This window comes from Garra rufa, unplaced genomic scaffold (genome assembly GCF_049309525.1).
Source record: "Garra rufa unplaced genomic scaffold, GarRuf1.0 hap1_unplaced_001, whole genome shotgun sequence".
Classification (NCBI taxonomy): Eukaryota; Metazoa; Chordata; class Actinopteri; order Cypriniformes; family Cyprinidae; genus Garra; species Garra rufa.
Window position 1 is genome coordinate 452582 of NW_027394276.1, and position 13135 is coordinate 465716.

Below are 13135 nucleotides of genomic sequence, written 5' to 3' on the forward strand. Positions count from 1 at the left end.
GGGCAAATGTTTACTTAAAGAATGATCAAAGCGGCAAAGATTAGTTTAAAGAACAGATCAAACGAAAATAGAGCGATATATATTGTTGTAGCCATTTAAGTTTTTTTCTGTTTTACATTATATTTAAGTATTATTTGTTTTGTTTCAGTTCAATCATTTCATTATGAAAGAGGTTTATCTAATTTGCATATGTCATAAAGGATGTGGTATGAATTGGACTGCAATATTCCGGGAGAATTGGAGAGGGTCAGACACCATTTTTGACCACTTTGTACGTTTTTATTTGTGGAAAATCCCTTCTTAAACGAATTTAGTTTTGTATAATTTTTATCTTAATTTTTAATACATTTATGTTTATCGGTTATTAAAATCAAATAAGAACAAGGAAAACTGGCATTGTGGAATAAAGTGCATACAACCATGCTTCGGCGGCCTGAAGAAAAGGCTAAAACATAAATTGTAGCTCTATATGAAGCATACATACTTAACTAGAGCTACAGAAATACGAATGTTTCGCTTAAATGCACAATACTCAATCTTCCAGCCCAGGGTCAAGTCTTTATGAACATTAACAACGATTTGGGACAGATTTGATGTAATGTAAAACTATGAATGGAGCGCTGTGGCGCAGCAGGATTTCTGTTGGCTAAATGAACACAGTTTCCTTTCTCACGTCACGTCTTTAAATCTGCAACTTTGCTGGCTAACAATATGACCAGCTTGATATAAACCAATGCAAATATATGGTAACAATCCTAACATTAAACACTGGTGTCGACTTAACCTCTCATACTCTATGACAGCGGAGCGTGAGCCGCTTCAGCAAAGAACTCAACCCGGAAAAACTATCGGCAGGGATTTTTGCCGATAACCGATAGTTCCGCCAATCAACTATCGGTGCCGATTAATCGGCAAAACCGATACATCGGTCGACCTCTACTTTTAATTTTATAGCAACAGTATGGACATGACCCCTTTCTATTCTAACATGTATAAAGACATTGTTCAAAATGAAATGATTCAGTCAGTGTGGAAGAACTTGTCTGGTCTGCATAAAGCCAAGACCTAATCCCATCTGAACACCTCTGGTGTGACTTTAAATGCAGACCTTGAGCCAAAAACTCATCAAATACCTATACAATATGGGTACAGTCATTTTTAGACACTTCCAAAACTGTTGCAATCGAGATGGAAATGCTATTTTTAAATGCATGAATTATGTTTCCATATTTGTTGCCAGTTTTGGAAGAGCCCTTAGTGTATGTACAAGTCATTGGTGTTTGGTAATGAGTTTATGGCTCAAGGTCTGCATTTAAAGTCACACCAGAGGTGTTTAAATGGGATTAGGACTTTGATTACTGCAAGACCAGTCAAGTTCTTCCACTCTGATGAATCAATTTCTTTTTTAACCTTGCCTTATACACAGATGCATTGTCATAAAATAAAAAAGGGTCCTGTCCAAACTGTTGCTGTAAAATTAGAAGCACACAATTCCATAGAATATTGTTATATGCTTAAACATTAAGATTTGTACTCATGAAAAATACTAAGGTAGCCAAACCTGTTCATTAGAACGGGTTGTCCCAATACTTTTGCCAATATAGTGTAGTTAGTTTGTTGTTCCAGCCACGATGCTAGTTTGGACAAAAACTTCTTTTACTGCGTGTCTTTCTGTACTTGAAACAAAGGTTCCACATTACTGTTCTTGTTTCTCTTTGTAGAGTTTTCTATCAATTGTGTTTTAAGCACTGCTCTTTTTGCACAGTAGATTTCTAATAATTTGAGAAATAGTTGTGATTAGTGGTGATTACCGTATCTGAGAGTGATGCAGTATTAAGCCTGAAATTTCCTGTCAAGTTTGTTCTGTCAATTTGAATAAATTATAGGCTTACCATAGTGAATCTGGGTATACAAAAACACAATTTTGAACTTTTTTTGTAGTTTTAAATATGGATTCACTTGCAACAGCGGCGTAGTTTGAGCAGTGTATTGTTTTAATGCTGCATTAGATCAGTATGTGATGTTCAATGCTCATTTATGTTAAGACCTGTTTAAAAGTGTAAGCTTCTTGTTTAATTCCTTTCACAGGTGGAGTTCTATCATTAAGGCAGAACACCAGCATGTTGTTTTGTTCAGCACTGAAAAGGTTTTTTTTTTTTTTGAGTCTTTGTTTTATCAGTACATGAAGCTATTAATTATCAGTACATAATGAATTGAAGCTCCATTTTTTTTTTTTTTTTTTTAGAGAGGAGAGCATTGCCTGTATGTTCAGAGATTTAACCCCAACACTCTCGTGAAACACAGCTTTGAGACTGAACCTGGTCTCTCTGCACCCATTAGCTTTTCTGCCACGTGTAGGGGTGGTAACATACACCTGTTATACTTATGTAAGTCTCTTATTCATTTTATCATCTGACCCAAATGACAGTTTTGTAGTACTAGCAACTAAATTGCTCTGCATCATTTCAGATTTGAATGGTACTGTGTATGAGAGTCTGTTGCCACTCAGACGTTCATCTACAGGAGCTGAAGGTGCCCAGGCTCTATCTCGCTCTCTATGTCTAAGTCTTCCTCTTGGGGAAGAAAAACTGATGTCTGGTGCTGCTGTTGTGCTTGATGAGGCTCATGTAGCTGTGGTTGGATTCCCCCACCCCTCTGCTGGAGCTTGTAAAGGTGATTCTTCATCTTCAAACAGATGATTACAGACTAATGGATATAACAACCATTATTTTACCAGGAAGTCTCATTGAAATTGTGTTTTAAAAGACGGCATTTTAAAATACACAATTACGATATTATCACAAACAGATTGTTTTAACAGTGTAATTTTACAATTATTTTATTATTAATTTTATCAAATATATCGTGAAAAGCAAACAAAACATTTTTTTAGAAAAAATGGCTTTATAAAGGTAAAAATGTCCAAAGCACTTTGCAATTACTGAAATGGAGCAAGTGTATAAAAAAATAGTATCATCAGCAGCCTTTTTTTTTTTTTTTTTACTTGAATGTACTTGGCCAAATAATTTATAAAACTAGAAAACAAAATGGGTCCTGAAATGCAGAACCCATTTATGCAAGCTGACATTATTGACTATGCCACTTACTTTGTTATTGTTTTCCCCCACTAAGAAACACAAGACAGGTTCAAACCCCTACTCTTCACATTCTCGTGAATGATATTGTTTTTTGTTTTAACTTCCCCCTCACACCCTTTCGTCTTTTATCACTCTGTAACTGGTGCAGTAATCATTGGGTTTTTGTCATCCATAGATTACCTTTGCATCTGGAACACACATTTTCAAACTCTTCAGGCTTGTAGAGAAATGACAGGAAGGATCTATAGTCAGGTGTGTGCGTGCGTGCGTGCGCGCGTGTGCGTGTGTGTGTGTTCTTTTTTTTTTTTCTGCTTTTTAAATTTCTCATAAATATACTAGGTAAGCTTACTCCTGCAGTGAGATAAACACAATTTATCCTGAATACAGTTGTGGTGTTATTCTGGAAAGCTGTACGTCCCTCATGGGAAGATGCTGTCAGTAATTCCTTTTGAATGCCAGAAGTCATCTCTCGCAGCTGCCATGGGAAAACTGAAGGAGACAAGTCAGAGCGGTAAAGACTTTTCTGCTAAAATATGGAACGACTGCCACTCTGCATTTCATGTATCTCTTTTCTAGAGTGACGTACAGTATATGAAATGTAAAAAAAAAAAAACTTTTTTTTTTTTTTTTTTTTTTTGCAGATTACAAATCACGCAGCTTTTCGTCTTACTGGACTGCCCAGTCTTACAGTGATGTCACACAGTCAACTGAAATCAAATGCAGAATGTCATCCAAAAGTGTAAGAGACAGTTTTGATTTTACAGTGGGAATATTCATGCAATGCCAAATTTATGGATTTAATTACAAGGGAAAGCAAGAACTGATGAGAAAAAAGCGCAACAAAACAAAAAAACAATCTAAGTCTCTTTGGATACAAGTGTCTACCAAATTGATAAATGTAAGTTCAACTAAATAAACTTAAATATGCAACTTAAGGTAATGGGTGCTAATCATTGGCTCTTGAGCAAGTAAGAGAGGTGCATTTATTTTTAATTAGATGTATTCCCTCTTACCTGCATTATGATCTACATTTTGAGAGAATCCTTCCTCATAGCCACACAGCCTGTTTCAGGTCACATGTAAAATCAAATTTCAAGTCCCCTGGAGAAAGACATGGATTATATTAGTGTATCTTTACTTAACATTTCTTTAGAGAAGTATTATTTGCCTATTTACTCAAAATAGGGTAGCGTGAGCATTTTTGAGTGCTATGAACATATATAATGCGTGTTTCATTCACAAGTGTGCCCTTGTGCAGAAAGTCAAAACACATTTTGCTAATGCAGATAAGAGTAATACAAGATTCAAAATTTTAAAAGGTCTACTTTTATTTTTGTACACTCACAATGTCACATTGTGCTTTTGTAAAATAAAGAACAGGATGCATTTTTCAACATCTCTGTGAACTGGAGCGTGTCACAAATATGACCTAAAACTTAGCATATTGTCTGCTTGCCTGCAAATTTGAGAATTTGATGATAAAATGTATTTATATTTAAAAAAAGTAAAATCTTGAAATGTCTATGTTTACTAACTAATTTAAATCAAAATCAAAAAATCTTTCATGTAATCCATACTAAAGGTGCATTTCTTTCTAAAGGTGCAATAGTTCAATTGCTGGCTTAAATGAACCAAGACTAGATGACTAAAAAAATCCTTGTTCAGGTGCAGCTCTAATAAAAATGTAGATCAAGACTCATGAAAATCTAAAAGTGATTCCCAGAATTGGGATTGGACTGACTGCCTAAAGATACCCACCTTAACAAATACAGTTTGGTTGGGGTCACATTGAAAATCTTGTATTGAAATTGAAAATAAGATAGAATTTTGAAAGGTTTAAAACAAATGTAATGCTGGAATAACATGGGTTTCAGTCAATTTCATAAATAACTTTTAAACTGAACAGAACATCAACTTTTTCCGCTAAAGTAAAAAAAAAATAATAATAATACAATTATACTGTATTTGGGACTATGGCCCAGTTTTTAAATAGAAAGTAAATACACTCAGCTGAATGTTGCAGACCCTGTGCCAAACAAACAAAATGTATAATTGTAAAATGTCTGTTGAACTTTTTTTTTTTTTTGTGGATATTGTGGCACTATTAATTTAGTAGTATGCTGGAAACATTCAACTGTACTGCGTGAAAAATTTATTATACAAGCATGTGTGTTAGTACTTTTAATTGAAAGCCCTCTCATAGTGCATGTCTGAGAACTTATTGTTTCTCAAATATATAGGTTCTTTGCACAAGACATCATTGCTGTGGTGCGAAATGCAGCTGGAGGGCAGGAAGTAATTTTTGTCCGTAGGAATCAATAGCAGAAACTCAATGTCTATGTTTTGCGTTGTTCATATGCAGGAAAAAGTGGCTTGTAAACCTCCGTCTGTGGTCAGAAGGAGAGCCGGATAATGCTTGTGTGCAAATGGTTAAGAAAATACATATATTAAGATATTAATAAAGAAATGTATAAATGGATACAGGGTGAGACTGTGAGAATTTTATCACTGTTAAACACCACACGTAGATACAATGCATGTTTGTAGTTTCGAGAGCTTAATGGATATTGAAATAAATTGAAGTGAGTGACAGCTTTTTAGTGACTATATGCAAGCTCTATTTGCTCGATTTCTATGCTATAATCAGTTCAGAATTTGAACGAAAGTTTTGCTTTGTGCGTGACTAAAAAAGCAGAACGGATGAGATGGAGGAAAGTCTGTACTGGTTTAGATGCTATTACAAGCAAAAGGTGTAAACAGAAAATCACAACATATGAAACATGATTGAAAATATTTCGAAAGTGATTCCCACATTTATGTGAAGGATGCAGGATATGTCACTCCTGAAACTACTGCTGTACAGGGTTTTCGGCTATTGGTCCTGTTAGCAGCACGTAAAGCGAGCAAATATTGCTTCCAAAGTCAGTAAAAGCTGTCACTTCAATTTATGGCAATCTCAGGTTCCGTTCTAATCAATCGCAAATATAATGTCTGATTTACATTGTGTCTACGTGTGGCATTTAGCGAATTCTCACTGTCTCACCCTGTATCAATTTGTATCTTAATATTATTATATCTTTTATTAACCATTCGCACACAAGTATAATCCGACTCTCCTCCTGACTGCAGACGCAGGTTTACAAGCCACTTTTCTCTGTGTTTTTCTTGCTTTTCCTCATGAACAGCAAATTTTCATACACAATAAGAAATGAAATTTTTAGGTTTGACCAATTTCCATAAACAACTCAAAACGTAGTCATTTCGAGTTTCTGCTACCGATTCCTATTGAGAAAAATCACTTCCTGCCCTTCAGCTGCATTTCATGCGTCATCAGAACCATGTGATTGCAAACAGCCTATTGTATTGGATTGAATATTTGTCTGAGAAAATGTATTCTGTTGGTGTCCTTGAACATGTTTTTAAACAAAAGTTTTTTTTTTTTTTTTTATGCCACTCCAGCCTCTTGAACTATACGAAAACAAATAGTACTTTTAAATTGGTTATTGTACATATATGGCGCTTTTCCACTACACAGTACCAGCTCGCCTCGGCTCGACTTGGCTCGACTCGGCTCTGTTTGGTTTTCCACTGTGTAAAAGTTGTACCAGTACCGGCTTCCAGGTACTTTTTTTCGTACCACCTCCGGCGAGGTTCCAAGCGAGCTGAGGCGATACTAAAATGACGTGAAAACACAGCAGACTGCTGATTGGTCAGAGAGAATCGTCATCTGACCAATCAGCAGTCTGCTGTGTTTTCACGTCACAAAAAAGGTCGAGCCGAGGCGAGCTGGTACTGTGTAGTGGAAAAGCGCCAATAGATTGTAGTGTTTCAAATGCATCGGTTCTGTTATTTTCAGTGGTTTTTTTTTTTGTTTGTTTTTCTTTTTTTTCAGAATTCTAATGCCAAGTGTGCACTGACAGTGGAGCAGCTCATAGAACATATTAAGGTATAAGGTATTTTTTTTGTTTGTAAATTTATACATTTAAGGTAAGGGTTAAAAGCTAGCAATAACAAGCTAGCTAGCAAGCCAGAGCAGAGTCTGCAAAGCATCATGGGAGACGCTGTTGTCAAAATTAACAGGTGTAGGGACCATCTGCACTGCAGGCTTATGGCATGCAGGTGAACAGAGACTCTGGGCATTTTTTTTTCTCATGTTTTTATTTATGGGATACATTGTGTAAACCCTTTTCCATGTATAGTAGTTTTTTTTTTTTTTTTTTTTTTTTTTGATTTTACTGCATTTTTTCAGATAATTTAGTATCCTAAAAAAAAGGGACATTATTTATTTATTTTTATTTATTTGCTTGTTGAGTTTGCATACATGTATATTCAAAACTTTTGCACATGGATTGTTCATTAGTTTGCAATCATGCAGTGTGTGCTTTTTGCTAGATAAGTGCGTTAGAGGATGTACAAGCAGAGGTTGGTGAGTTTATTCGTCGGACTCCTCATGCTGATCTCCAGCTGGCAGCAGGAAGGGTGGCATTAGAACTAGTGTCAAGATCCCAGACAGATGCCAGCTTCTACCCTCAATGTGCATTTCTACAGCTGCTTGAGACTCGGTACCTCTGCTACAGGTTTGAACTTACCTGCTCACCTGTCTCCCATGTTAAGTGTATAACTATGGTCAATGTCTTTTTTTTTTCTTTTTTTTATTGATTTATTTATTTGTTTTTGGGAATGTAGTGTGTGCCCTGAACTGCTCTCCTTGGCCATGGTGAAGAAAGATTTCCATCTCTGTCAGATTGCTTTCCAAATATTTTCTGACATTCCTGAAGCTGTTACCTGTGCTTGTCTCAAAGCTATTCTCAGGTAAGTTCTTTGCTCACCTGCTGAAAAACATTAAGACTTTTATACCCATAATAACTGAGTCAAACTACTGTTTTTTTTTTTTCTTTCAGAATGTCAGTTTTTTTAATCTTTTGAAATGTGCTGCAACTTTATATTCCAAAGTGACTTAAGCATAAGCAACATTAGTTCTAACATTGCTAACTTGAAATCAGCCTGTTCATCATTTAAAGTCTAATCTAATATGTTGTATTTTGTTCTATACTGAACTGACTACTCAAAATAATTGTTTACAAAAAAAAAAGCTAAAGCGGAGTCAACAAAAAAAAAAAGTTACATGGCTCATTTGTCTGTCGCATGTAGGGATGTTGATTATTGTGCCCACAGTACTGCTGTGGTGGTGGTATTCCAAAAGAACTGATTTATTTAATTTCTTTGTCTGACTGTAGTACTCCAGACTCTGAGATGGAGACTGTGAATCTTGACACAGGCAGTGTAATGTTCATGAAAGAGCTGACTCTGGCACAACGACGATCAGATGAGGAGGGTGGGCAGTTAAATGGCTTTTGCCCCCCAGCACTAGAGAGTGATGTCTCTGATACCCCCAGCAACAAGTTACAAAGAGATCCCTTAGCACTGGATATGAGCTGTCCTGTGGGATTACACAAGGGTGCCCTTCTGTATCCTTCACTGTTACTGGTTAATAAAAAATGAAGAAGAAATCTTATGCCTTTTTTGTTATTCTGGTTGCATGTTTTCTTTAACCTGACTGATAGAAATGAGGTTCTGCAGACAGCATACAGTGACAGACCCCTGCTGCCACATCTAAAAGATCTCACGGTTCCGCAGGTGATAGTGAGTATCTGACAACACATCTGGCCTATGTTGGGTATACAGTGTGCTGTTGTTAAGTCCCCCAAATTGTGGTACAGAGGTAGTTGCCTTACTAACTTTGTTACAGGACCAATGAGAAGAATATAGTCTTTGACCTGTTCTGTCTTAATTCACTTTGTTGTTGTCGTTGTTTTTAGGTCTTTTTACAGTATCTAAGGTTCCTTTATTTTAAGTACTCTCACGATGCCCACAAACACATCCAAGATTTACGGACTCCAAGCATTTCTCAGGTCTGTTACCAAATTGTTATTTTAAACATTTGCTGCTGTTGGTTTTGCATCTAAGTTTTCATGTTTTTTTTTTTTTTTTTTTTTTTTTTTTTTCTTTGTTGTTTGTGTTTTGTTTTTTAAGATCATAGACTGGGTATGCTTACTACTAGATGCTCATTTCACCGTCTTGGCTGTGGCACCAGAAACCAAAAAATTGGTCTCTGATCTTCACAAGTTTGTGAGATCACAGGTAGGGCATGTTCCTTATTGCTGATGGAAATTTACAATTGTGTGCTTCATTTGATAAAGCTCAAATTACAATATACAATTTCTTGCAACCCTTTTTCAGGTGAAACTGTATGCTGAACTGGGCAAAATTGAGGGAAGTCTTCAAGTGCTTAAAAATTCCAAACAATCTGAAGCTTTTGGCATGTACGCCATACAAGTAATTGAGCTCTTTTAGATTACTTGTGCAGATTATTGTTAATTAAAAACAGTCAGAAAACAGGGCACGTAATCAGCATTTTGACTTTTTTCCTTGGTTTGTTTTTAGAGAAAATATTAAGCTATTTCAGCTCTTTTATATTATCCAAAAAAAAAAAAAGAAATCTAAGTTTTATAAAATGACCACAATAAAGCTTTGCAGGATATTATGCACCATGTGTTTTGTTCATGTCTGTACGAGTGAGCTGTTATTGATGCAAAAGAGTCTATTACTTTGGAAGTAGATGTCAAATTGCTCCTTCAGACCATAGACCTATTGTGATTCTCTTATTCCGATTTGATCAAGCGGTGTTCACCAGATGTGACATACAGTATCTCACAAAAGTGAGTACACCCCTCACATTTCAGCAACCATTTTAGTATATCTTCTCAATGAACAATAACATATAATCAGGTTACTATAGTAGAGTAGTCAATGTGCAGCTTTTATAGCAGTATAGATTTACTGTCCTCTGAAAGTAACTCTGCCAGCTATTTTGACAATAATGGCTGTACGTAGTGAAAGTGAGTACACCCTAAGTATTAACAGCAGTATGTTATTTAACCCCCTGGGGTCGACAAATGCGCTGGCTCATTTTGATGCAGTTTCTCTAATAACCCCAAGATGAACTTCAATTACTCTGTCAGTTGATAATGTATTAACAGCAACAAGGATGCGCCAGTGTACGAGACAATCTAGCTGAGATATCAACACATGAACACAACTGCACACTGAACAAACATGCTGCGATAAAAATGCAGTTTTTATATTTATAGCCTAGTCAAGTCACCTTTACTTATATAGCGCTTTTAACAATACAGGTTGTGTCAAAGCAACTTCATAGTATTAAACGGGATAATAGTGTGTCAATAATGCAGTATTGTAAACAATCAATTTTCAGTTAAAGGCAGTTCATCATTGTATTCAGAGATGTCATTATCTAGCTCAGTTCAGATCACATAGTATGTGATATCACTATTGTAATTAAGTTATTAAGAAATTAAGTGTCCACAACTAAGCAAGCCAGAGGTGACTGGGAACCGATAACAAATTTGTGGCAAGGAACCAAAATCTTCACAGGTGACAGAAATGGAGGGAAAAAACCTTGGGAGAAACCAGGCTCAGTTGAAGGGCCAGTTCTCTGGCAAGACAAAACCAGCAGTTTGTTCCACGTTGCAGCAAAGTCAGATTTTAGAGGACTCATCAGGTTCCTGTGGTCTTGCACCGATAGCAGTCTAGGTAACAAGGTCTTCACTGGTGATCCATCTCTGGAGCTCATCTAGTTGACATTTAGGGCTGTAGAGGTCGTCTCTAGGTGCTGATCCACCATCTGAGCTGGGTACAGACTGGATCTTGGGGACTGCAGTGACCATCTGATTTGGATACAGACTGGATCTGGTGGTTACGGTGACCTCGAAATAATAATGAAACAGACTAATATTAGCGTATATGCCATTCTTCTTACGATGTTACAAGTACATCAGATGTTATGGGAAGTGTTTCAGGTTCCGGTTGACCTAATTAATGCAGCCTAACAATCCTTTAACAGATTTAAATGATAGAAATGTGTTAGTGTGTTATGTGTAAACCAGGTTAAAGAGATGGATCTTTAATCTAGATTTAAACTGACAGAGTGTGTCTGCCTCCTGAATAGTGTTAGGTAGATTGTTCCAGAGTTTGGGCGCTAAATAAGAGAATGATCTGCTGCCTGCAGTTGATTTTGATATTCTAGGTATTATCAAATTGCCAGAGTTTTGAGAACACAGCGGACGTGAGTGACTATAATGTGATAAGAGCCCACTCTATTCAAAAGAATGTTGTGGTCAATAGTGTCAAATGCAGCCCTAATATCCAGAAGCACTAATAGAGAGACACAGCCATGATCGGATGACAAGAGCAGGTAATTTGTAGCTCTAATAAGAGCAGTCTCAGTACTATGATAAGGTCTAAAATTGGAAATCTGACTGGAAATCCTCACAGATACCATTTTTTCCCCATTTCTTTCGAAGAAACATAATTGTGAGGATACTACCTTTTCTAGTATCTTTGACTGAAAAGGGAGATTCGGGATAGTAATTAATTAGTTGGGGTGAAGCTGTTTTTTTTTTTTTTTTTTTTTTTTTTAATAACAGCAAGTTTGAATGTTTTGGGGACATATCCTAATGACAATGACAAATGAATAATATTCAGAAGAGGATCTATGACATCTGGAAGCACCTCGTTTAGTAGCTTAAATGGAATAGGGTCTAACACACGTGTTGTTGGTGACTTAACAATTTTATACAATTTTTCCTCTCAGAATTGTTCCTCAAGGCCCGGTTTTTCAAAAGGTTTAATCTGGATAAAATTGATCCGGATTTAGTAATCCCTTTTTTTTTTTTTTTTGCAATCCGTTATCACGTAATACATCTTACTTTTGAGCCAGTTTTTCAAAGCAACGTTGGATTGGATCAATCTGATCCGGATAGGAACTTTTCAGGATCACCAAATCTGGATAACCAGTGCTCAAACAGGATAGGAAATCGCAATGTAGAACTATAGATATGTAAAGAGCAACAAGTAGAATAGCCAGTGTAGGGTCAATATAAAAGTTTCTTTTTATTTGAAATGAAAACACATTTAAAAAAGAAAAACCCCACCCCATCCTCTTCCAGCAGTCCGCTCATCTGAGACCTACAACACAAACACTGTACATTGAGGATATTTATAACAAGTTTCAAATATAGATGTACTGAATAAAAAAAAAAGACCATGTCAAATACTCAACAATAATTTAAGACTTCCTCATCTGACGTGGAGAGACCAGCTTGTCTGAGTGTAGCCTTTAGGAGGCAGATCTCAAGTCTGGCCATGGTTTGCTGCAGTTTGGTCAGAGTCAGTTGTTCCTCTGCCAGACAAAGCTGTGCTTCTGCCCTTTCAGTCTCTTTTTGCAGAAGTGCCTTGTAATCATCATCTTTGTTTGATGAAGGGCGCTTCAAGCCTTTCCTCTGAGATCCTGTGGCAACTACCACTGGTTCAACCAATGAGGATCCAGCTTCTTCCTCAGGAACTGATATTCAATATAAATACGCTCTCTGGAGGAACTGGCAGATTCTCCTCCTCCTCAATCCAAGGCTCGCCATCCCCTACAACCCCTTGAATACCATGGAGAGCTTGCGACTTCTCACCTCCAATGATGTCGAGGACCACATCTGTGTAATCTCCCCTCTTAAAGGGCTTGTTGCCTGTTTGTGGGGTTTTGGCTTCAGCATGGTCCTTTGTTGCCCTGGCCTTAAGATTTTTCCACCGCAATTTGATTTGGTCTGTGGTGGTCCTCTGGCCAGACCCTATGGCATTCACATTTTCTGTGATTAAAATCCAAACATTTTTCTTTTTGTTGTTATCCTTGGCAGAATTAAAACTCCCCACTATTGTTTCATAATGGCACCGAACACCCTCTAGTAGTGCATTGGTTTCAGCAGCAGTGAAGTTACAGCTTCTTGAGTCCATGGTTCCGTTGCTTTACTATAGTAAACATTTCTTCATCATTTATAGGCCTTGGGTCCAATTGCCTCAGTTGAACACAAGCCAAAACTAATCAGTTGTAATAGGTGTGTTTGAAAAGACCAATTACACAGCCATATAAATCAGCCTTTCTCAGAGGATTCACAGAAAGACAGTGA

The 13135-nt window shown here is 36.8% G+C and overlaps 1 protein-coding gene across 1 annotated transcript; it reads left to right on the forward strand.

Moving 5' to 3' along the window:
• Positions 1–1142: 1142 nt before the first annotated feature.
• Positions 1143–9642, forward strand: nol11 (nucleolar protein 11). Its single transcript, XM_073832392.1, has 15 exons — positions 1143–1146; positions 2046–2146; positions 2246–2387; positions 2470–2673; positions 3274–3350; positions 3486–3609; positions 3740–3837; positions 6991–7044; positions 7491–7675; positions 7785–7910; positions 8336–8566; positions 8663–8741; positions 8918–9010; positions 9132–9239; positions 9339–9642. The coding sequence occupies exons 1-15, from the start codon at positions 1143–1145 to the stop codon at positions 9450–9452; spliced, it is 1740 nt and encodes a 579-aa protein (XP_073688493.1). The 3' UTR covers positions 9453–9642.
• The last annotated feature ends 3493 nt before the right edge of the window (positions 9643–13135 follow it).